Source organism: Mesoplodon densirostris, chromosome 1 (assembly GCF_025265405.1).
Source record: "Mesoplodon densirostris isolate mMesDen1 chromosome 1, mMesDen1 primary haplotype, whole genome shotgun sequence".
NCBI lineage: Eukaryota > Metazoa > Chordata > Mammalia > Artiodactyla > Ziphiidae > Mesoplodon > Mesoplodon densirostris.
In genome coordinates, this window is record NC_082661.1 from 187,465,148 (window position 1) to 187,491,399 (window position 26,252).

The following is a 26,252-nucleotide window of genomic DNA, read 5'->3' on the forward strand; positions in this document are numbered from 1 at the left end:
CTAGTATGTGCTGAAGCCAGGACTCACACTGCTAACTCCAGAGTCTGTGCCCTTAGCCAGTATGCTCTCTTCATTGTTATTAAGTAAAATGCCTGTTGTTCATCTGGTATATAGCTTCTGAAGTACAGAACTGGCATGATGCTTCATGAGAAGTAGGCATACGGCAGCCAGCTCAAATAAATACTGGAATGGATAATAATTTTATATTGTCAAACCAAGTATTCATGTAAGCTGAAGAGAAGGAAAAATTAGAACTGGACAGAATAGGAAGCTGCCCTAAGGCCTCTCAGAAGTACTCTGGATTCCTGACCAAGTGCTAGACAGGGAAAATGGTGGAGACAGGAATGGTGAGACCTGGGTTCCAGTTCTTTCCCTGCTGCTTACTAAAAATGTGTGATGCTGACCTCACCACTCCACTTCCCTGGGCTTCAGTTCCCTCATCTCTAAAACAATGGGAATGGCTCTATAACTGCAGCTCTCTGACGACATCCTGGGAGGACATGCAGGCCTTTATTATAATCCCGTTAGGTGTGCTCACAGCTCCAGGGTGGTCCACGCTGGGAAAAGCTTCTGCTCCACATCATTGAGAGTCAAACAGACATAGAGTCTTAGGACTCCACTCCTATTTAATCAGAGTAAATGCTTCTCCTTTGAGAGATGCCACTTCATTGAGGAAGAATACTCCAAGCTAGACAAGCCCTGGATAAGCACATGGATCAGATAAAGGACCCAGAAGCAAGTTGTGACCAAATGTCCCTTCCACTAAGAAGTGCTCCACCACCCAGACATAACTTAGGGGAAAAAAAAAACAAAACTCAAATTTCTCCCTGGAACCTCATCAATTATTAGAGGAGCATCTGAAATTAAAAAATAAAATAAAAACAAAAAAATAAAACAAAACAATCACTAAGGCAATTAGGATACCTCAGAAAACAAGCCAGTTATCAGCCACATTTAGTGTGGAATAGTTCATCACCTTGATAGAAGTGACACTTAAAAGAACTTATAGGAATAAATCTGCTGATTTTCTTTTGGCTATAAGCGCCAAAGAAAGAGAAATGGGCAGTCAAGATCAGACTTAAGTAAAACAGTGAAGAACGGAAAATGTGTGGTCCTTTTCTTTTGTTCATCTCTCCCTGATGGTCTATCTTCCAAGGCATTGCCCAGTTCTTCCCACCTTCCCTCACCTATGCTTCATGTTCAATCTCCCTCACCTGTCCTTTCTCCTAACCCTTCAGTGCCTTGCAGGAGCAAGTTTGCTCAATTGATAATGTGATTTAATCTAAGTTAGAAACTCCTAACTAGAGAATATGACATTTGCATTTTCTAATCGTGAAAATTCCAGGCAAAATGACTATGAGTGGGGGTGGGGTGGGGGGTAGGATCCCCTTAAATCATCCCCTGGGTACCTGTGAAGAGCAAAAATCAAATTCCCCCCCAAGAGAAACACAGGGGTGCAGTGAGGTATCACAAAAGAATTGAAGAGTCAGGGATTTGCCAGCACCAGCCTTCTAGGGCTTCTCCCCAAGCAGGAAATTGCTGCACTGCCCCACGGCTTCCCTGCACCAGTGCCCAGGCAGCGGGCCAATTCGCTAACCCTTTCCCTGGCCTCGCACAGACAGCATCATCCGTGCAACCCTGGCCCCGCCATAACCCTGGCTGGCTTGAGAAGAGTTGGCAGAGAGAGTCCAGGCTGTGCTATTTAAAGCTATAAGCAGCTACTGTGGATGGAGATGAGCCGCTTTAGCGGCAGAGGATAAGGCCAGACACATAAGATTTTCACTGGCCGTAATGAAAATTCACACACCTCCTGGAGGTAGGCACTCAAATTTGATAGAAAACAGCTCAGTTCCATTTATTAATTACTAGTACTCATCTATCTATCCCAACCAGCAATTTTTTCAAGGTTAAACTTCTTGATTTCAAATTCTCAGATTCAATTTTCAGCCTCAAAATATACTGATGAAATATATATATACATTTTTGCTATATATACATCCCCCAGAAACCCACAAGTTTATATTTTACAAAAACATACACACATACATTGTTGTATACAATAGGTATATGGATAGGAAGTACATATGTAATGAGAGATCCAGATATGTGTCTATGCTGGAATTCAAGCTGCCCAAGCTTCCTGAAGTATTAGGAATACCCTCTGAGAACTAGGATAATATAAGTCAAAAGTACAGGTTCTGAATGCAGGTATCCGGGTCTTCCATGAGACACAGCACAAGACACTCATTTCCCTGGGCTCTTAATCCGTAAGTGGGAACTGTTGTCAGGATTAAGATGATTCCTGTAAAGGACAGATCTGTGTCTGGCACACAATTATCGATGCCCATAAATTTTTAACTAGTATGAGAAATAGGATAAAATACCTATGAACAAAATAGTGCCATTTGCAGAGATGTGGATGGACCTAGAGACTGTCATATAGAGTGAAGTAAGTCAGAAAGAGAAAAATAAATATCGTATAATATCGCTTATATGTAGAATCTAAAAAATGGTAGAGATGAACTTATTCGCAAAGCAGAAATAGAGACACAGATGTAGAGAACAAACTTATGGATACCAAGAGGGGAAGTGGGGGTGGGATGAATTGGGAGATTGGGACTGACATATGTACACTATTATGTATAAAATAGATAACTAATGAGAACCTACTGTATAGCACAGTGAACTCTACTCAATGCTCTGTGTTGACCTAAATGGGAAGGAAATCTAAAAAAGAGGGGATATATGTAAACGTATAGCTGATTCACTTTGCTGTACTGTATAAACTAACACAACATTGTAAAGCAACTGTACTACAATAAAAAATTAATTTAAAAAATTAAAAGCAATGTACATACCTAATTAAAAATACTTTATTGCTAAAAAATGTTAACCAGCAATAATAATAGTAATAATAAATTCACAAATTAAAAAAAAAGATAAAACACCTATGGTAGCTCAGGAGAACCATGGTGACAGATTAGTTTTCTTCTGAAAGTCAAATTTTATCTCAGACAACCCAGATAATCTAACCTTGTGGTCTCTTTGCCCCCTTACTTCCTAAAATGTGCTCAACAAGCACCTTATCTAGGGAACTCTTATTTATCCTTAAAAACTCAGCTCAAATACCATTTCCTCAGGGAAACCTTCCCCTATCCCTAGCCTAGGTCAGATGACTTTGTTACTTATTTCATAAAATAATGTCCCTTTTCCTTGATAGCATTTATGCCAGTTTATCTTTACTCAGGTGACTTTACAGAAAGTAAAGTCTGTATTTCCCACTTTATCTAAACTCCATGGGGGCAAATACGATGCCTGTTTTTGTTCATTGTTACATTCCCAGCACTGAAAGTATATAGTAGCCATTGAATGAATGAAGGAATAAATGATTCAGCCAAGTTCTCTCCAGATATTAATCAATCTATTTATCTCCTCCTAAGAAGCAGAAAGAGAAAATTCACTCACAGGAATATAAAGACTCCTAGGGGTTACCAAGAGACACAAAAGTTGGAAAAACCATTTGTTGTCTAATAGAAGACAAACAATGCAAGAAACTGAAGAAGTGTGGCTTTCTGTACTTGGCTTGAGAATAATTTTTACCTTCCATCAAGGAGAAACCATGGAAAGAAATGAAAGGTTACAAGGCAGAGTTCTGGGCACCAAAGGGAAAGGATAGAGGGGAATTCTGCACAGAAGCATTTCAATTAAAAGTTCATAAAACCTGGAAGGTGATAGTGAGCAGATTATAGTATACTGACATGGAACTTATGTCCTGTGTCTTTATTTATTCAGTAACTCATCACATGTTTATTGTGCACCTACTATTATGAGGCATGGTGCCTGGTTTTGAGGACATAAGAGTAAGCATTACAGATACAACTCCAACTCTCATGGAATTTACAATTTAGCAGGGGGGAAAAGCATTAAACAATTTATGTGTGATCAGTGATCAGAAAGAACCATAGGTTGCTGTAGTAAAAACCTTGACAAGAAAGTCAATATGTTTATTTTCTTCCAAGGAATTAGTCCAAAGTATAGCATTTTTATAATGTCTTTTTTTTAATTTTTTTTTTTTTTTTTGCAACACGTTGCCATGCTGACTTGAATATGCTTTCTTTGCTTAACAGGAGTAAATGAATTTAAGAGACACATTATACCTCTACTATGGTGTTGAACTCAAGTATGGGCTTGGATCAAGATGATGTTGCCCCTTCACTATAGTTCATATGCGAAAGAAGAGGAGATAGAAAACTAAAAGAAAAAAAAACTTAAGTTATGAAAAACCACAGCATTAAAATGCTATTCAAAAGGATAAAACTGATTTATATAAAATCTTAGGAACCTTAAACCTTCAAGTTCATAGCAGCCCCTTCAATTGCAAAAGTTATGCACTGGGAAATCTGAACACATCCAAGAAAGGTCTATAATTCATCTTGCAAAAGTGGTAATCAATTCCTTATTCTAATATTCACACCATTCAGTCTGTCAGCATTGATTTGCTGAGCACACACTGTGTGCCAAACACTGTTAAAGACCCACAGGAAAGAGTCCTTATCCTCAGCAGAGACAGTCCCCCCAAAATAAATGTAAAAGATAAATTCAAGATAAGTTCGAGATGCAAATAATGGCTACAAATAAGATTAAAATCACTAATATAGTGTAGAGTGACTAAAGTTTCTGTTTTAGCTAGAATGGCCAAAAATTCTTTTTTGAGGAAACAGAATTTAAGTTAACACCCAAATGATGAGTAGGAATCTCTATTTAAAGATCTAGAAAAGAATGTTCTGGCTAAAGAAACAACATTTCCAAAAGGCCAGAGACAGAAAAAAATTGGATTTGAAAGACAAAAGGAAGACCAGAGGGGGTTGAGTGCAGTAAACAAGGGAATGACATCAGAGAAGCATGCTAAGACCAGATCTTGTAAAACAGTGGTTTCCAAATGTAGTGTCACCTGGGAACTTGTTAGGAATGCAAATTTTCAGGCTCCTCTACAGACCCACTGAATCAGAAACCCCAAAGTGGCACCTAGAAATCTGTTTTAACAAGCCCTCCATGGGATTCTCATGCCCACTAAGGTTAGAAGCCTCTTGGAGAGAACAATGATTCTCAACTCTAGCTGCGTATTAGAATCATCTAGAGCGACATTTAGTCTATTTATGCTGAGCCTTACCCCAGACCAAATGAATCTGTATCTCTGGGGTTGGGGTTTAGGCATCTATATTTTCTTTAAAAGCTCTTTAGGTGATTATGAGACAATGATTATTGGAACTACTGGCATAAGGGTCTTAAAAGTCATGGTAAGATGTTTGAATTTTAATGGGAAGCAACTGAAGGCTTTTAAACAGAGAAAAGTTCATTGAATCTAGAAATGTCACTTCAACTTCTATGTGAAGGATGAAGAGGGTCAAAAATGAAAAAAAAAAAAAGGAGGTCACTGTAGTATCCAAGGAAGAGATGATAGTTTAGATCAAAGTTGTAGCATTGGAGATTACATAAGTAGATTCAGAACATATTTTATAAAACAACCTCAAGATTTATGGATGGATTTTATGAAAGAAATGAGGAAAAAGAGGAGTCTAGTGTAAGTCTAGGTTTTTGGCCTGAGAATTAGGGTCCAAACTTTTCTCTGTGGAGGAAGTCATGCAGGGGTAGCTGTTAAAGGATGATATTCAGCCCTGTTAAATTTGAGATGGCTATCTGACATCCAAGTGGAGAAGTTGAATGGGCAGAACACACATACAAGTCTAGAGCTCAGAGGAGAGGTCAGGGCCAGACACAGAGAGTCATTACTGCTTGATGGTATCTGAAGCCATAAAATCACATGAGATCATCTAGGTCGAGAGTGTAGCTACAGCTCAGTGTAGCACTGAGCTGGTGTATGGACAGAGTACAAGGTTGACTCATGAGAGCCCACAAAGCGTGATGGCCCCAGATTGTTAAAGCACAGGACAACTGAAGATCTCAAGGTCTCCGTGTTGCCCCATGGCACAGTTCTATCACCAGTTCTTTTTTTTTGTTTTAAATATATATTTTTTAATACATTTATTTATTTATTTATTTTTGGCTGCATTGGGTCTTCAAAGCACACAGGCTTTCTCTAGTTGCGGCGAGTGGGGGCTACTCTTTGTTGCAGTGCGCGGGCTTCTCAGTGCGGTGGCTTCTCTTGTTGCGGAGCATGGGCTCTAGGCACGTGGGCTTCAGTAGTTGTGGCTCATGGGCTCAGTAGTTGTGGCTCATGGGCTTCAGTAGTTGCAGCACACGGGCTCTAAAGCACAGGTTCAGTAGTTGTGGCACACAGGCTTAGCTGCTCCGTGGCATGTGGGATCTTCCCGGACCAGGGCTTGAACCCATGTCCCCTGCACTGGCAGGCAGATTCTTAACCACTGCACCACCAGGGAAGCCCCATCAACAGTCTTGAAAGCAAAGTGACTTTAGAAACTTGCAAGCACTTCGTAGTGACTATTGGCTACTGAATAAATTAAAATGAGGATACACTTCAAAGCTCTACCTACCACTGGGAAATCTTTACATGAATCAAAAGAGGGATCTAAGGATCAGACACAGTAAGTAGTTTGTCCAAGTTCACAGTTTCTGTATTCTGCCAGAACTTGGCCTGGGGAGATGGTGCTCACCAGTGCTTCCAATGTACATGTAGCCTCCAGGCAAGGGGACCAAGAGAGGAAGTTGTGGTTGTACACAGTTAATCCAATCTGGGACTGATGGGTGCTGAGTCAGACTGGCTGCAATGATGACTGGGCAGGGGGGCAAGAGCCAAGACGGTATTACAAACCAAAGAAAAAAGTCCAAATTCCTTACCCGAGAAAGCAGGTCAGCTGGGAAAAGCCAGTATCCAGTGTCATTGCACATAAACAAGAAACAGACAGTTGAGTTACGGTGTCTGGCACTAACTGAGAACGGGTTAGAAGTATAAATTTTCAGGTCCCTACGCAGACCAACTAAATCAGAAACTCTGAGGTGGCTATGAGCAAGCTATGTTTTAACAAGCCCTCAGGAGATCCTGATGTGCACTAAGGTTAGAGGCCCCTCATGGAGAACAATGATTCGCAGCTTCCTAAAAGCTGCCTATTCCTCAAATGCAACCTATGAAGAACTCTCCCAGGAAACTGGCTGCATCAATAGAGCTGGCACGCATTCCTATGTTGAGGTAACTCGGTACACTCCCTACAGCATAGCCAAGTCACAGTCCCTTCTGCTCTTAATATTTTATAAAAATATAAATATATTTCTCTCTGTATATATATACATATATACACACATATACACATATGTGTGTAGAGAGAGAGATAGGTAAGTAGGTAGGTAGGTAGATAGATTTCTCTACTCTGATTATTTCCACATTTCATTAGGATTCAAGTTATAACATCTCCCAAAACTGTAATAGCAGTTAGGTTCTTTGGAGCTTTCTAGAACACAGGATTTATTCATAGTTAGTGGATTAAAAATAAAATTTAAAAAACAGAAAAAGCATTATTATAAAGTAACCATATCTCAAAAATAACACTCATACATGCAATTTCCACTCCAGACCATGATTAATAAATAATGGTCAGTGTGACGTTTTGATTTCTTCCTTGGCCAGGAATGCACGGTCCCTAAGGATAAATAGAATACAAACTTAGTCATAGAGTCACAGAACATCAGTTCTAGAAGGAATCGCAGGAAGCTTATAGTCAACAGTTTCCTAATTTTAGATCTCTGGGCTCTTAGGAACCAGTGGAGGCAATAACGGAGATCTGGGAATGACTGTCACTGTGTCATAAGTATGAACAGAATGGTATAGGTCTACGAGTAATTTAAGCTTTTCATGTGAAAAGATCATCAACCAGTACAGAGAGAGAATAATTTGTACTCACTGGGAATTTTGACCAGCAATTTTGTATATTTTTGATCATTAACAGATAGGTAAAATTGTTAATTACTTAATAAATATTTTAACCAGTTTACAAAGTATTTCAAAACATAAGATCCAAGAGGCAGAACAAAAAGAATCACTGATCTAATTCACACCCTTAATTTTTAAGTATGGGGAAGAGTACCAAGGTAGTTTCATGGGTACGGTTCAAATTTTATAACGTCCTCATAGGTTAACAAGTTTCTAAAATTTTTCCAAGCACAGCATATAAAAAAAGGCCTCTCCCTGAAAATTTGAGGTTAATGGCTAGGGCCAATAAATAGGCTCAGAGACTTCCCTCATCATTATGCTAAGTCTTGATGTGGTACCACAGTTGAAGCCAAAGGTGACAATGACGTGCAGCTGACCAAACAGAAACAGAGATCTTACAGTGACTTAATTTTATCTGGACCCACATCACTATGCTTGGTCTGCCTTCTTGTCCTGGCAGCCAGTTAATACCATCCTCAGAGCCAGGTATGCAAAATAAAGGACTATATGAAGCCAGGCAGGAAAGCATGAAAATATTGGCACCCTATAAGCAAGATCAAATATCCTGTAAGCCCAAAAGAAGTATTACTGCATGATTCCAATCACTATGTTAAAAGCATCATGTTTCACAGATAATGCTAAATAAAACGTTTCCCACTGTGTTTGGGTTGCTAATGTTTGCAGAATCTCTCACTAAGGGCTGTTCTTCCTTTTCTCTTGGGCTTGCATGCTCAGACTGGGTCCCTCTATGTTCATATGACACCCAAGTATCCAATAGCACAGTCCTCTCACTCTAAAGATCTTCTACTTTTAGTGATATCACCAGGCAGAAGAAGGCCTTCCAGAAATCTCTTATGTTTTAAATTGGGGTTGGAAAGTCTTATCAGCTAATCAAAAAACTCACAAAGACCTCAAAAGTCTTCTCTGATAACGCCATTTAAGTTCAAAAATGCATTTTCTGGTAGTTGGAGCTAGGGACCCACCATGCCACCTTTATCTCCATCCCCCCCAATTGCCTCCATAGACTTATAGCCTTTTTTTTTTTTATGGAAGACTCTAGACTGGAAACAAAAACAGATATAAGATAGCATATTAACTACTATCATCAAATAAAAGAAATATGAAAACAAGACTCTGAACAACAGTATATACCACCTAATGCCATAGAACTCTTTACCGCTATCCCCGAAATGTCTCAGTCTGAGGTTCATAATTTAAAATATCTGACCAAAATGAAAAGCCTAAGAAGTATGTTAAAATTATGACTAATGCCTCATTAATGCCATTCCAGGCAGGGTATGGGCTATATCACACCACTAAAGGGAAATGTTTCCTAAAGCAGAAGTAGTGTGCTATGTAATGCACTGAATGATTAGTGGTCAATTGCATAAAACTGAAGTATTATAATAATAACAACAATAAGAGGTCAATCACAGTCACTATATCTTTGTCAGCTCTGAAGAATCTAATACATGGAACAAGATATTTTCACTTTATATTTCTAAGTAGAACCTAAGAAAGAACTTTCTATGTGGCAGAGTTATATATAAATAAGATGAAAAGTAGTGAGTTTCCTATCTTTAGAAGTCTTCAGGAGAACACAGATTAGAGTATCCCTCAGAGAAGATGATGCTAAGGGAGTCCTGCATCAAGTGGAGAAGGTCATCTGAAAATTACAGGATTTTCACCAAAGTATTCACTTCATAGAAGATTGTATTTTCCACAAGTTAGGTCACAGGCTGAGTTGCGTAACTGCAGCACATTTTTTTACTTTGCAAACTAAATCAACATCATTATTATTAATCACAAAATATTAAGGAGAAATAATTATAATAAATGGAAAAAGAAAGAAAGGGATTGTAGTAACAATCATTGACTTCTCAGAGTCAGGCTGTGTGAAAGATGCATTAATATTCTGTAAGCCCTCAACATAACAAGCATTACTTTCTCCTCTTTACTGACAGAAAGAGACTTCCACAAGGTTAAACAACTTGTTTAAAGTCACAAGCTGGTAGGTAGTAGAACCAGAAGTGGAGTTCAGGTTTGTCTGATTCTAAACCAATACCATGACTGCTCCCAACATGAACCATCTCCCTAAAACACTTTACAAAAGTTTTGACTTCTGTCATCAATGGCATTTTACCAAATTGAACTCTTCCAAAGTATCATAACTCTAAATAGCTTGGCCACTATTTCTCTTCATTGGTGTTTACTGATTATTCTCGCTACAAAACTCTAAACTGGATATCTTCTAAACATTTTATAAAAGTAAGCTATAGGGCTTCCCTGGTGGTGCAGTGGTTGAGAGTCTGCCTGCCGATGCAGGGGACACGGGTTCGTGCCCTAGTCTGGGAAGATCCCACATGCTGTGGAGCGGCTGCGCCCGTGAGCCATGGCCGCTGAGCCTGCGGGTCCGGAGCCTGTGCTCCGCAACGGGAGAGGCCACAGCAGTGAGAGGCCCGCGTACCACAAAAAAAAAAAAAAAAAAAAAAAAAAAAAAAAGTAAGCTATAACAATCTAGATAATGTTTTTCAAAACCCTTCAAGCTATATAATATCCTTTCTTTTTTTTTAATATTACTGACTCTGGAGTTAGACATTAAGTGCAATCATATATCCCTATTTCTTCAACCAATAAAATAGAATTTTTAGAAATTTGTTATAATTATGGAGTATTTGAACCTGTTTATCGAAGGACTGACAATTCAACTACAATAAGAGCAATGATCTCTTGATATGTTTAGTGTAGTCTAATACTGCTCAAAAATTAATCAACTCCTTTGAAAATAAATGTTTGGAAAAAATACCAAGTGTTTAAAATTTCTTATTTTAGAGATAGAGAATTCACAGTCTGCCAACCTTAATAAAAAGTACAATTGAGTTTTTTATTCTAAATATTTTTTTCAATTTCACTGTGATAGGCTGACAATCATAAGATAAAATCTCCCTTTTCAATTGTATTTCTAATTAATCTCTCTACATTTCTCATAGTATTAAAAACATACAAGTTAATACATGTCATGCCTCCTTGTCAACCATCCACATTGTAAGGAGCATATTTAGGTAACTTGGGGTAACAGAACTGCTAGGTGCTTTGCTGTCAGTCGACCTGAGTGCCATTCCAGCTCTGCCATCAACTCTAAAGACCTAACAACAAATACTGTCAATAGTCTTTGAATCAAAATATTTAATGAAACATTGATTTTTCTCTACCTACCTTTTCTATGGTTTTTCATATATATGTGTGCATATGTGTATGCTTATGTGTGTGTATATAAACATATATGTATGCATATATGTATTTCCATACACACACGTACGTATAGTAGATACGTTAAATGACATAAAATAAAATAGGATTTAATATCGAAACCAACTCATTCACTAACAGTGTATTCTGTGTGTCTTGTTTTTTGAGAGTTAAGTAAACTTGATCAAATTACACTTTATGCTCACGAAAACATTAGAAATACTCCTTAGAGAACAGGAAGAAGTAGGGGATAGAAACATACAGTAAACACAGTAAGAAAGGAGAACATTTCAGATGGAAGAATTACAGCTATAGAAGGAGGTTTACTAAATAAGGCACCAAATTCACCAAACTTGAAAGATTGAAGGACCTAGATGATAGGAGAAGAAGTCAGATTTTTCAAAATCAACTTCCAAACCCTCTCAGATAAATTTTGGGAACAAATTCTAGAAAAAAGTTACTGAGAAAAATACCTCCTTAAACTCCAGAGAAAAAGCCCATGACTTCAGCAAAATCTTTCTATGAAGAAAAGCAACATATTCAAGGAATATGAATCCTTGCCCTTCTCTCATCCTGAATGCCCATGCAAGCCTGTCAATATCAACTACATAGTCACTGAATTTGGTCTTAATAAACATCACTAGGTTTTATCCTCCTTTTTCTTTTCTCTCTCCCTTTTGTATTATATTTTCTCCTATATTCAGCTAAATACTGACCAAGACTACCTTGGCTCTCCCACGTATTCATTACATATATTATGAAGTTCATGAAATCAACTTACCGCACCCTCTCTTCATTTTTATGGCCATCACAATTATCTCCTACCTCCCTCAGAGGCTCCTCTTCCTACCCACCCCAACCTCTACCATCATTGGTGATCACTTTAACATATATGGTTATCTTTTCAATTGTCTGGTATCACAAATATTGCTTTCCCCAGGAAGCCTTCTACTATCTTTCCAAGAATAAATATTCTTTCCACCATTCAGACTCTCACATGTCATCTATCCTAGTCTTAGAGCATTTAAAACACTCGGCCTTGTACTTTGGTTCTATGTTTGCATACCTTATTTCCAGTACACTTGGAAGACAAGGATAATGCCTGGCTTACCTCAGTATTCCCCACAGCAATCAGTCTAGCACTTTGCATATCCTAGCACTTCAGAAAGCTTTATTAACTTGACCAGTATTCCTAGAAGCAAAGATTGTCACATGAGTAACAGTTTTTGCAGTTGAGGACCTTGAGGCTGGGTTTACTTTGCAAGAACTCTATGACCTCAAAGCCTGATTATGCACAAAGGCATCATATCAACATCTCGCTGTGCTTTTGTTCTTGTTTTAATGATAATTTACTGAGAAGAAGATATTAAAGATGTGGGCAGCACTATTTTCACAGTTCTTAAAGCCTTTTTTGACTATCTTTAAAAATCTGTATTCGAGTTACAATGAAGTCCTAGTTGCCACTGCATGGAGAAGAATGGAAGCATTACTTCCCAGGCCAACTTCCCCTCCCCTTTTATTTTCTGTTTTTCCATTCCTACACAAAGAAAGATGTGTAATATCACATTAACCTTTTTCCCAATTTTTAGCTCATCTTTAAACTTAATTTAAAATTTTACTATACCAAAGATAGAGAAGATAATGGGAAATAAAATCATAATCAAATTAATGTAAATCAAATCATAAGCTGAACAAGTGGTACTCATAAATAAACATGAATAGTTTAAATTAATTACAAAATAACTATTAAAAAGAAATATTTTCAAAATCACACAAGAGGAATATAGCCAAAAACTTCGGAAAAGGCTTGACATATGTATGATTTGGGGTTTATGCAAATTAGATGCAAAATGTGAAAATGATCAAAGACTTTGCCAAACCTTCCTTCTTCACCCCAGATAAGCACAAACTGGCTGCCTATCTATTTGAGAAAGGAGGCATGGTGGGAAATGTAACCAAGAGCCCAGATCCAGCAAGATTCAGCACAGGCAGGTACCACTCACTACTAGGATTAATACTGTCAGCTCCCATGGGCCACAGCTTGACCAAATCTCAGGAGAAGCAATGAGGCTTGTTATGGTACTGTTTCTCCCAAAGTAGTTAAGCTAGTGGGCTGGTGCCCACTTTTTCCCTTCTACTAATGGAAATTAAAGGATATAGGAGCTTTGAGAATCTTCTAATCCTGCACTGCTAAAATAGCCTGGTGTAGGTGCCTAGAAGTAAAACAAGGTTCCAGTCCTTTGTTCCCCAGACCTACTAAAATCTCTTAAATCAGCATGTAAACAGTGAAGACACAAATCTCCCTCTGTCCCATCAATAAACACATGACACCTTCCATAGACACGTTTCATGGGAGAAAAAGGTGGAAGGCACCTGGCCTTTAGATATCAGGTTCTCCTCATAAAAGCAGATGTTCAAATGTCACCATCTAAAGATCAGTCCTTGAAAACCCTAAGTCCACTATAAATAGCTACAGATTTGTATCTATTTTTAGTATCACTATTTTTCATAATTACTAGGCAAATGTTCTCAATCCCAAGCACACTGGCTCATAATACTTTTTAAAATAGCCTTTTTACAAAGTGCTTCTGCAGCTGGACTTAACTGAAATAGACATAGCGAGGACATGTTTCTGAAGGGGCAAATCCCAAAGTAAAAGTCTTGAGGCAGGGAAGTCTTAAGGCTGTTTTCTTTATAAGTTTGCAGTTGTCCACAAAGACTTCGTTTGGCCATGCACACTCCAAATCTAAAAAGGGTAAGTTACCTCCAATACTAACCAGATGTGACTATCAGATATTTTAGAAAAAAGGTTCTGCTTACGGTTCCCAAGTTGTTAACTTCAAGCTTCCAAGACCCCCTGCCCTAACAGTGAAGATTTCCCATTAGATGTCTCAGGAGGCCTAAGAGTGGTCTTGCGTGAGAACAAGGCAGGAGGGAGAGAAACTAGGAGGAAGAGCATCTCCCACCTGTGTTTTTACCAGGCCTTTCCTGAGTTTATCCATTTTACATATTATTTTATTAGATAAGCCCCAGTGATTTCGTTTGGAGGAAGAATTCCAAATGTTCAAAAATATTGAAAACTTCTGTCCTAGATAAACTCCCTTGATCATAAAATCAGCCCACAAGGAAATCACTGAGCTGGATAACCCAAAAGAGCCATCATTACTCAGTTCTTCCACTCCCAACCAGTTTCCTCTGATGCATTCCAGGGGAATTAACAAAGCAATATTGTTCTAGCAAGTCTAGAAAAATTCAGTTTCATTATGTTATGAATACATGACATAAAGCCTACTAACCAAATAACCCTTTATTTTGGCAAATCTGAAGACCACAAAGTATGATTGTGAACCGCCACTACACACAGGGGAGATTTAATCGTGTTACAGGGAAAATGCCAGGGCTCTATGGAATAAAGAAATCTATTTTCAGCTGGGATTCTCAGCCAGAAGTGTCTTCCCACTCAGAAGTGTGTGAAACGCCTGCCATCACCATGACTCCTGACCACTGGGCTCTCACCTCAGAGACATAGAAGCAGAGAGGCAAAGCATGTTAACGGCCTCCAGCCACAGACCACTGGGAGCACATCTGCAGTTGACAAGCTGGGTTTATTACATGTTGCACGGAGCCAGAACGCACACCAAAGGGACCCGTGAGCATGTCAGTGAGAGAGCTTTAGAAAGAACCTATTAACAGGATTAGGCTTTGGTTGGGTAATTTGGAGGAGGGTCTAGAGAAGCAGGCTTTTTAAAAATTGGATGCTGTCAGAAAACAAGAACAACTCCATGTTTGAATATTGTAACAATTCTCACCTATAAGTGGGTAGACTAGAGCAGGTATAACGCTGCAACTGGTAAAGAATCAACTGTCACTCGTAAAACGTAATCTTGTGATTCACTTTGTTATAAAGCAGAAACTAACACACCACTGTAAAGCAATTATACTCCAATAAAGATGTTAAAAAAACAACAACGTGATCTTGGCAAAGAATTGGAAAAGGTCATGCTAGACAGGAACAGATATTGTTCTTTGCCACACTGGGTGAAAATCATTGTCAATTCGTTCATGCAGAACACTTTGATGTTGATTTCAGAAACCCACAGAATAATATTTTAGTTATTCCTCATATCTATGTCTAGATCACATTCTAGACCTCGGATCTGGATATATCACTCAAGGCATTTTTCTGTCCTCCTCAATAAGGCCCACGTTAAAGGACCTTTCCTGTGATCATTTCAGAGAGTTACCTGGAATAAGTAGACTCTACTGACTCTTTCAGTCAAGTTTCTAATGTCTAGAGAGATAAAAACAGCTAAGCATTACTGCTTGCTTTTCAAACTATCTGGGGTGAATAAACAGTTTCCTTTCTCCCCAGTTGGTCTTGGACTGATAATTTTGTAAAATACAAGGACAACTAATTAGTAGAAAAATAAAATGAAAAAACAAGACACAAAACACCAGCCCCAACTTTCTTTTTATTATTATTAGGCCCAACGCAAATATAACTGTCAAACTGTCAAAAAAGTTTCTTTATATAGTCTCGCCTTCCGTATTTATCTTGTCACAAACCTGAGTCTATGGACACATTTTGCGTAGTACTGCTTTTTTAACTTAAAGTATTCTGTTTAATACAAATTAATTCTGTCTCAGAGCACTGCCCATTTCAAACATACATAGTATGCCACAAGGCAGTATTAGCGAAAAAGAGGTAAGGAGTTTCACTCAGGGAGAAGGCCACGCTAAGAACTTTCCAACCTCAGTGAAAAATAAATACCTGTGGCTGCTCCCTATGAGCAAGAGATCAAAGGACACATGTAGAAAATCAGATCACTGACTGGACTCCCATCTACACCAGTCTAAAATGCACCCATACAGGTAGGGCTTCACTGGCATTCTTTTCCATAGCAGGGGACTTAACTTCATGGTTGCTGGGCAGAGATGTTCCCATTGGTATTTTTAGGGCAGGAGTGGCTGTGCTTTCTACTGGGACAACTTGGATTTGATTATAATCCCGGAGCTTCCCAGGGCAATGGCTTTATAGCCCATCAGGTTAATCCTCAGGCATCTATGTTATCTCAGTATCCCTGCTTCCCTTCCTAAGGTCAAGAAGGTCAAACCTAAATCCCTACACAGCAAGCTAAAGGAACAAAAAAGGTTTAGGAATCAGCTAATCAGCCCAATTTATTTACATTCCCATCAATTTTACTTCCTACTTCATCTCTGCTAAGGAGCTTATCCTGTCCAACGCAATTCTGCAATTTTAAGAACTTGTCCCCAGCTGAATGAAGTAGCCACTGGTGTTATCACTCTAATGTACTGATCTGCTCTCTATAACCGTGCTTCTCTTCCTGCCAGCATCTTTACTCTTCCTCCATAGCTGCTATGAGCTGGCAACTCTAGAAGAGGCTTCTGTTTCTGTACACCCACATAGGCAGCACTGCCTCCTGTAGGCTAGACACCACCCTCTTTCTGCATCAAGTGCAAGGCCTGAGCCACTTATGTCTGGTTCGAAATTCTGTCCCCATTCATAAAATCTCTCCAGAAGATACTTCCTTATACCACAATTTTTTAAGTTAAACATGATTCTAATATGTATGTCTAATATAAACACACACATACATGTATACCAGATATTTTGGCACTTAAAATCTATGGCAAATTTAACATCTTTGAGCTCCATGAGGATGGTAATCAGGATCATTCCTTTCGCCCTTTCACAGTGCTTGGAATAGTGCCTGATCCATAACTGGCTTCCCAGAAATATCTTTTAATTAATTAATTAATCAATGGATCAAAGAATGGAACAAATGAATACTTGTGGTTTACACTGGTAGAGATGTGCGTACGCACACACACACGCTATATCAACATACACATGATGCCAAGAGTCAACACCATATCTTAAAAATGAGAAATTAATCCTAATAATTAATGTTCGTTCAAACTTCATATCTATTTTCCTCTTCCTTACAACAACTTGCTATTGCCCCAGATTTCTGTATCTATAACTAGATAATTTGACACGTACAGTAAGAAAATTACTGATTGCTAGGTCAGGTTTAAAAATCACTATGATAACCCATTAAAATAATTTCCTTGCCTTTTGCCTTCCTTAAACTGATTTTCAAGCTTCAAATCTTCTACCTCAAGCTTCAATCTTAACCAAGGAGATAAAAAACATATAATCTTTTTATGTTGTAAAACTTAAAAATAACACTAAATTAAATTTTATACTCAGTATATTTTACTTAGAAGTATTATAAAACAGTACCTTTTTATAATTTATTTCTTTTTATATCCTGGTAGTGTTGAATCAACCTCTCTTAGTGAATACTTTAAACTTAGTCTTTTTAGAAAGCACTATCTATTGTTTTATTCAATGACTTAGTTAATTCAGATCTATTCAAATTGTGTGGAATGAGAGGAATTTGATAGATTCCTTGTGTCTTCAAACCCAAGGGCATGGTCCAGCACCAAATGTGACAGTGTGGTCCTAAACTGAGAGTCCAACTTGGAGATTTGGACCTGCCACACATGCTCTATTCAGTTTTCCATCCTGACTTCTAAAACCCTATAGAACATCAAGAGGCAGTACAAGACCCCAAAATAAAGCCTACAACCATTAATCCACCAGCCTTGGGTAAAAACACATGGTATCATAACTCCTTTGGGTTGTGCTTATGCATAGAGAGGACAGTGGCAGAAGATTCAAGGTATTGTTGGGGGACCAGCCAAGGTAGAAGGAATGCAAGGAATATTTTGAGAACTCCCAGAAGAGAGACCAAACAAAGACAATAGCTCTGAACTCCCAAGAAACAGCAGCCTGGCAACCATAGAAAGAAAAATGGTTGCTCTTTCTGAACAAAGACTTGGAATCAACTGTGAATGGAAGAGACATAAACATTGACACACTTTTCAAATAACATCTGGAGATACAAAACAAATAAAAATACTTCACATCTTCACAGCATGTGAAGAAGGATCAGTTACTACTGGCCTCATCCACAAAACTAAAGAGCCATATATGGGTATTCTATTCAAAAATAAAGAAAAAAATGAATCAAAGCCACAGTACAGAGAGAACTACATCTCATGTCCATAGAGTAATGCTATTTGAAGAAATTCTGACAGAGGAGCTTCCCATTTCCCATTTTGGCATTCTTTGGGAAGCGAAAGAATGCTTTCAAATACTTTCTTTAAGAGGATATCCAACGTTTCCACATAAGAAGGGAAATACTATCATTTTGAAGGAATCTATGCTTCTTTAGAAAGTTGTCAGAATGATTTTAAATAAATAAGGAAATAAAATCCCCAGTGTTACACAAGTGAACATATAAGCCAAGAATGCTAAAATAGTTGTCTTTGGTTTCTTAGACTAATGTTGTCTTCATGTCAAATTAAGCCAAAGCACACATCTTTGTCAGTAAAATGCTTTCTAATGCTTCTCCCTGAACTTAAAATATAATAGTGAGGTTTTCTTTCCACCTCTACTTTCCAAACCATGCTGAAGCCATGCTGCACTCCCAAACACCTGCAAACACACAGACACAAAAGGCAATGAGTCTTACCAGACCATCACAGTTGCTAATGGCAACAGAGGTTCCCGGAATGTCCATGATGTCACCAACATAAGCACAGTTAGTCTGCAAAGGCTCTGTTTTCCAGATTCTTTCTGAAGCGCTTCCTGGTTGATGATCATTAATGGGGTCGGTTATATTCCCAGGCACCAGAGATGCCTCATGCCATTCCACAACAGCACCAGGAGCTACTAGCTGAGTGTTGGGCTTTAGTCGCAGATGAAAATCTCTTCCAAATGCCGTGATGTTAAAGAACAATTGCTCAGAGTTGGAAGACACGTCCCTCGCTGACCTCTTTTTGTGATTTGCAGAAAGAATATGGGAGAGATAGTGTCCTTCAAAATTTGTGCTGACTGGAGTCACCAGCTCATACTCTCTCTGTCTCTTTATTGGTAAATCTGTGGGGTGAAAAATAGAATTGTAGAACCCTGTATAACAAGAGAACACAGGAGGACATAGCATAGGCATCAAGGGCCCACCTCACAAGACCGTACCTTGACTTGCATAATAAATATATTCTTGAACCATCTCATAAGTAGTAAATTTTGAGAATTCAAATCATTTCTCAAATGCATTTAGGTAACTCTGTGTTCAATGAATCAGTTTTTTAATTTTTTAAAAAAGTTTACTGCAATGTGAATATTCATCTCATTTAGATGTTTGAGAATATGAACAGAATAACTTTCCATAACTGTATCTGGTGTGCTTATAATCAGCACATACTCCCAGTTAATTTATCATTGGCATAACTGATAACTGCTACAAACTGTTAAGAAAATTGCTATTACGTAGAAAAAATTTTCTGATTGTTTTAATTTTTTCCTTGTAAGAATCCTAGAATTTATACTAATCACCATAACTACTTTGTATTACATCTACCACTGGCCTGTAATTTATACACTGTAGTTTATGGTGTGGTAGTTTATACATATCTTTTCCATCATACCAACCCTAACAATCATACTTCACAGGTGAGGAAACTGAGATTCAGGAGGTGTTTGTCCAAGGTCAAGTAACTGTGAAGCTCAGATATGTCTCCAAGTCATACTCCAAAGCCCATACACTCACTCTGCTACATCATGTTGTATCCCATAAATCACAGAACATTTTCAGCAAATGAGGAGAATAGAGTAAAAAAGAAGAAACAATCATCTATAAACTGAATACACTAGTACTGGTTAGTCAAGAGTAAATGGCATTGTCATTTTGCACCATATTCCTTACATGGGAAAGACACTCATTTGAATATGAATTCAATATTTGGGGTTCACTTTAAAACACGTGTGGCCACTTACATGTTAAACTGAATTTCACAATTAGAACTTAATTCCCCAAGTTTAGCCAAATGAGAGTACTGTGTCTGCTGAAATGCAAACATCCTGGGGAAAGATAACACATTAAATCAACCATTTCTCCCTTAATAGAAATGATTTTGAAGACAGAAGGAAATGAGGAGGGTAACAAGGATGAAGAAAGAATGCATGGAAAGGAAAATCTGAGAACATCAAGTTAAAACTTCCCCACCTTCATGATTCTAGGCTAAGACTAGTCCTGTAGTATAATAAAGTACCCTGAAAAAATTATATGATTCACAAATACTGCTCACCTATGGAAACTTCATGCATGTTATCTAACACATTAGCATATGAGGCCCATAAATGAACCTACAACCTATGGTCTTAAAGTATCCTTATAGAATCACTATGTTTTCATTATTTTCCTGCTTTTTAAATAACTAAAAAAAAAAAATGTGTAAAGTACCAGAAGACAAATGAAGGTATTTTGCAACTTGGGAATTCCTTGAGTGCATGTTTGTTACCATTATGCCCCTTATAATGACCAATGTATTTAAACAAAATATCCCCCTTTATTAAATGCACAGAGTAAGTAAAATGGTTGTACATATTTACTAGGCAGAGAAGGAGTGAGGGTGGTCATATCACAGAGTAGAGTGAAGCCTGGCTTCCACACTGGGAACAGCAGCAACACAATTCCTGCTTCACAGGCTCTCTATATCACAGTCAAGGACTTACACCAGGCATTGGGGTAATAAGCACAGGCACACAGATTCGGTCTCCCTTACAACCAAGTCCTTGGTGAATACTTTTGTAAATTCTGGTTTAGAGAAAGAACTTGAAATTTTAGGGAATGAACTCAAGAGTCACAGAAACAGACTGATGGAGGGGAAAGTTTCCACAGGGATGGATGAATTGGGCTCTTGGAGGTGGAGGGACAAAGCCAACCCCAAATTAATTCCCTAAGGATAAGGAACTCCCCATTCAACTCAGTATTTCCAGTATCATCTAATATAAGATTTTGTAACTGCCAGGGTCTCTTATCAGTAGGATTTGTTTACACGTATAAGTTAGTAATGCAGGTAACTGGAGAACATTTGCTTTGTCTATGCTGCTCCATGCGCTGACTTACTACCCAAGGCCCATGAGCATCTGGCTGCACCAGTAATTCCAGCTGTAACTCTTTCTTTAACCATTGGTTTACTGTGTCAAGGGAAGGAAAAGTGATGCTTCGTTTAATGTATGGATTTCTCATCTCTACTGAAGGGAATTCACACAACTGAAGTCTGTAAACAATATACTGATGCCTGGATTAAGTGACTGGAGAACTAGAAAATTTAGGAAGAATGCAGGGAGTCTCCTCCACACCCAAGAGGATACCCAGAGTTTCATGCTTACAGTAAACCATACACCCTAGATTCTCTGGGATGAGTCCATTTTCCCACTGTCAGACAATGTGTTCTGAACTTTTCAAAATAAAGATGGTGCGTTTCTATAGAGCTTTGTCTTATCCAATGTTAAATAATAAGCCATTCATAAAACGTACACATAAGAAACATTTTTGAAATTAAACTCTGAATGAGTCATTTTCCAGTTGGGAATTAATGGAAAAGATGCATTTAGCCCCACTGGACGGTAGTTAATGGAATGGACAAAGGAGCTACCCAGTCACCTGCCATTTATTGCAGAATAAATATCAGGCACTCTGCTTTGTGCTTGAGAATATACCTTCTCTAATTCTTACAACAATCACAGTTGGTAGGTATTACTACCCTTCGTTTATAAATGAGAAAGCAGACCTAGAAGGCCTGACACATAGCGAACAAGGAACCAAAGGAAATTTTCAATTCTGATCATCTTGATGCTGAAGATCACGCTCTCACTCACTGCAGAATAGATGGAACATCTTGCTGTCAATTTCTAATTTAAGATCTGATTTTAAGGAAAACTACCACAAGAATGATGACGTCTTGCCTACCTGCAGCCAGCCAACCTATTTTTCCTATATTGTAGCTTCAAAAATTATTGTAGGGCTTCCCTGGTGGCACAGTGGTTGAGAGGCTGCCTGCCGATGCAGGAGACACGGGTTCGTGCCCCAGTCTGGGAAGATCCCACATGCCGCGGAGCGGCTGGGCCCACGAGCCATGGCCGCTGAGCCTGCGCGTCCGGAGCCTGTGCTCCGCAATGGGAGAGGCCACAAGAATGAGAGGCCCACGTACCGCAAAAAAAAAAAAAAATTATTGTAAAAGGCTCTTAAATTATTGGTTTTGGGAAGAAAAATAAAGGGGTGGTGGATAAAGCTCAAAGCTATCAAAAGTATTTAATCTCAGGTTAAAATCACATATGCAAACCAACATTAATTTACTGCTTTCAGAAATGACACATTTCACAGGCCCAAATACTTCCACAAAGCAACACAGCCTACGGTCAAGGAAGAGACTACAGTGCCAGAAAGCAGAAAAGTCAACACCTGAACTTGAGCAAGTTCTTTATTTTTTTCTTTAGGCTTAGTATCCTCAATTGTTAACTAGAGGTTAGTAATAGTTCCAACTTCATAAGTTTGATGAGAGGTTTAAATGAGATTATCTAGAGGATTCAGTAAATTTTAACAATTTTAACTTAAATGTAAATTAGTCACTTATTAAAATAGTGCCCAGGCTCAATTTTAAAATATGAAACTATACAATTGTCAGCTGGGGTGGCTGAAGGGCCACAGCAATAGGCATGTAAAGGTTTGTGTGAGCCGTAAGTTCCACAAGCACAGAAAGCTGGGGCCGCTGTAAAGCCACATTGTGATCGCTAATTACCCAAGCATAACTCAGAAGCAGTGAATTTTGCACAACCCACTGGCATCTGTGCCTGCCTGGTCCATTCCCACCTCCCCCCACCGACCCCGGTAGTATGGGTGAAGTGTCTGCGGTCTTACCTAAGAGCAAAGCCTCCGTTCTTGTACACATCCTGGCCCCTCTTGCCTTTGCAAGACGGCTTCAGCAATTGTCCTCAGTTTCTTTCCTCATCAATTTTCCCGTCACTAGATCATTCCCACCAGTAAATTAATAAGCTGCCATATTTCCCATCTTTGACAAAAAACTTACTTGATGCCGCATCTGCCTCTAGCTAAGTCCCCATTATTTCACTGCCCTTTATAGCAAAACACTTTTTAAAAATTGAGTATATTAGATAGCTCCAATTCCTCTCTTCCCACGCTTGTTCTTTCTTGAACCCACGCCAATCAAGCTCTTGTCAAGGTTACTAGTAACCCCATGTTGCTGACACCAATAGTCAAGACTCCATCTTCTTACTTGCCCTATTAGCAGCATCTGACTCTATTTCTCTTTCCTTCTTAAAACACTTCCTTTCTTTAGCTTCCAGACACCATTCTCTTCTGGTTCTCCTCTTCTCCTCAGTGGTCTCCCCTTCCCATTCTCCGTCCTCACCTTCCTTTATTCTCATGACCTGAACACACTGCAGTGTTGCATGACCTGGTCGCAGACTCTCCTCTTCTGCATCTACCCTCCCTAGCCTGGTGAACTCATCCTGTCTCCTGACTTTTGAATACCTTCACCATCATATATCTCCAGCCCAGGCTTCCTCCATAAGATCTTCCCTCATCTATTCAATTGCCGCTGGATCCTCTCCCTGTGGATATTCACTAGGTACCTCAGCACTTCCAGAAGTAAACTTCCTACCTTCCTGCTTCCAAACCTGCACCTCCTTGCCCATGTCAGTAAATGGCAACGCTATCCTCCCAGTTACTCAGACCAAAAACTTGACTAAACTATCCTTAATTCTTCTCACACCAAACATCAAATCTTTTAACGAATTCTACTAACCCTATCTTCAAAATATCTCCAGACTCTGACCACTGCTCACCACCTCCCCTGCTGCTACCCTAGTCCAAACCACCATCTTCCCCTTCACAGGTTATCCTCAAAACAGAGCCAATGACAGATCATGTCTTCTCCTCAAAACCCATCCCACTCAAGAGAAAAATGGCTCACAAGGGCCAGCACTGGGAATTCTCACATCTCAAGGTCATCGTGCTCACCACTTCCTCTGCCAAAGTGTCTTCCCCCCGACAGCTGCATGGCTCACCCCTCAATTCCTTCAGCTCTTTGCTTAAACTTGACCCTCCCATTAAGGTCTTTCCTGCCCCCAGTAACTGTCTCATTACTATCTCCCTTCTGCATTTTACTTCCACAAACCTTGTCACCATCTCACATACTCTAAGTCTTATTTATATGTTTATTTGTTCATTGTTTCTTTATACCTACTAGCATATAAGCTTCACCAGGGCAGGGATTTTTATCTTTTCTCTTCACTAGAGTTCTCCAGTGCCAGAAACTGACTCTGAAGTCACTCAGTAAATATATGTGAATGAATGAATGAGAGCAGTTTAGCCTGAGGGAGTATCTAAAATCAGAATGCATCTTCTTTTCCCCAAATAGTAATTTACCATCAAGCGATCAATGACAGCAAACCACACAAGTTGTCATACACCTCTATTGCCCGAATTTGCTTGCAAACGTTGGGTATATTTCTCACCATTCCTGCTGGCCTATAAATCAAACATTTCATAGTATCCAAAACTTACATTTTAAGCTACTAAGAACAACGACAAACATGGATCTAACCATTAAAACAGACCTCCTGGAATGCAGACACAGAGCACCTCGTGCTTAGGAACCAGAGGCAGGAGATTAGGCCCCACTCTGCATCCCTCTAGATAGTCGCAGAATTATAACTCTACAGGTCAGAGATGAACAAGACCTTGAAAGATCATCTCTTCCTTGCCTCTTTCTTACAATTAAGACACCTCAAGTAGAAGACATCATGTTTTCTTAAGTTAGAGGTGCAGTACCTTTCACCTACTCCCGCCTTCTGGGAGGAGAGATTTTTCTCTGAGTATTTAGGCCTCTCCGCCCCCCTTAACTCACCCTTCCCCAGTGAAGAAGCATGACGGATGTGATAGCAAGTCCGGGAAAAATAAGCAGTTTGCGAAGCTCAGCACTCCCTCATCATCATTCCTGGCCTGGGAACGATCCTGATAAGGACGCTGTTCTCTTCTACCTCCCCAGCAGCAGGCTCTGTCTCAGCCCAGTGGACCTGACACACACTGGGTGGGGTGCCCTGTCCGCCAGCACACTGCCTGCCCAGGTGAGAGCCTTGTGCTCCTCCCCAGCCCCTTTTGTAAGAGATATTTTCACTATGTCTTTAGATTTTCTATTTCTCAACATGTTCAGAACCCAGGCAGGTCAGAAGGGTATGTTTAATTGAGGACCTCCTCAAAAGCTTGAACTACCTATAAGAAAAAGTACTGTCCCATCTTCGCTGTCAGTCTAATGATAACATTAACAATTCTCCTGGTCAGGGAATTCTTTCATATCTAAATTCCTCATTCTAGAGTTTAACATAATGACTTCTCCCTTGTTGCACTGCATGAAAAAAACCACCTTCCTGTGTATCTGTGCACGTGTGTATGTGTGATATGTATGTACTTCTTTTCACACACAAACACACAAATGTTGCACACAACTTACATCAAAGGATTTAAGGACCCAATGTTCTGTGCTTCCATATACTTAAAGACCTTTGAGCTAGTCAGACTTTCTGTTTTAATGTCAGCCATGTTAGACTTTTCTAATAGTTTCCAAATTTTACTCATTTCTGAGGCTTTGGACCATTTACACATGTCTGTGTTTTAGCATGATACTTACATGTAACACACCCTCAGTAAATACAGGTTAAAGAAAAAGAAAAGTTGCCTCAAACTGAAACCTGAATGGGTCAGTTTCACTGTGTTGAGAAGAAGGTGTCATACCCTCTCTTCACCCTTAGAGTATCTACACCAACCTTCTCATTTTCACCTGAGTATTCATCTTGTCTTCCTGACTTCACTATTTCTGTTCATGATGTGCTGATTCTCCCAAACTCCCACGCTAAAAAACCTGACTTCATTTCAACTTTTTCCCCACTTTATATCATTCAAGTCCTACTGATCTCACCTTAAAATTTCTCTCAAATTAATCCCCTTTCTTCCGATCACCTTCAAGTTCTCATCACCTCACACTGAAAAGCTGCAAGTACCAAGTCCAAATGCCCCCCATATAATTTCTCACTACCAAATGCCGTATTCATTGTATCAGAATATGTTCTAAATTACTGCCAGAAAAATTGTCTGGAAGCCTTATGTCTAATATGCCTAGGTTCTACCACTCACTACCTTTGTGA

General features: G+C 39.1%; 1 protein-coding gene across 2 annotated transcripts in view; it reads right to left on the minus strand.

Moving 5' to 3' along the window:
* Positions 1–26,252, minus strand: part of ADAMTS3 (ADAM metallopeptidase with thrombospondin type 1 motif 3) — a 306,795-nt gene that overhangs the window by 266,416 nt on the left and 14,127 nt on the right. For both annotated transcript variants that reach the window (XM_060092563.1, XM_060092568.1), the window contains exon 3: positions 18,718–19,124. In XM_060092563.1, the coding sequence (XP_059948546.1) occupies positions 18,718–19,124 (407 nt within the window). The remainder of the gene's footprint in view (positions 1–18,717; positions 19,125–26,252) is intronic.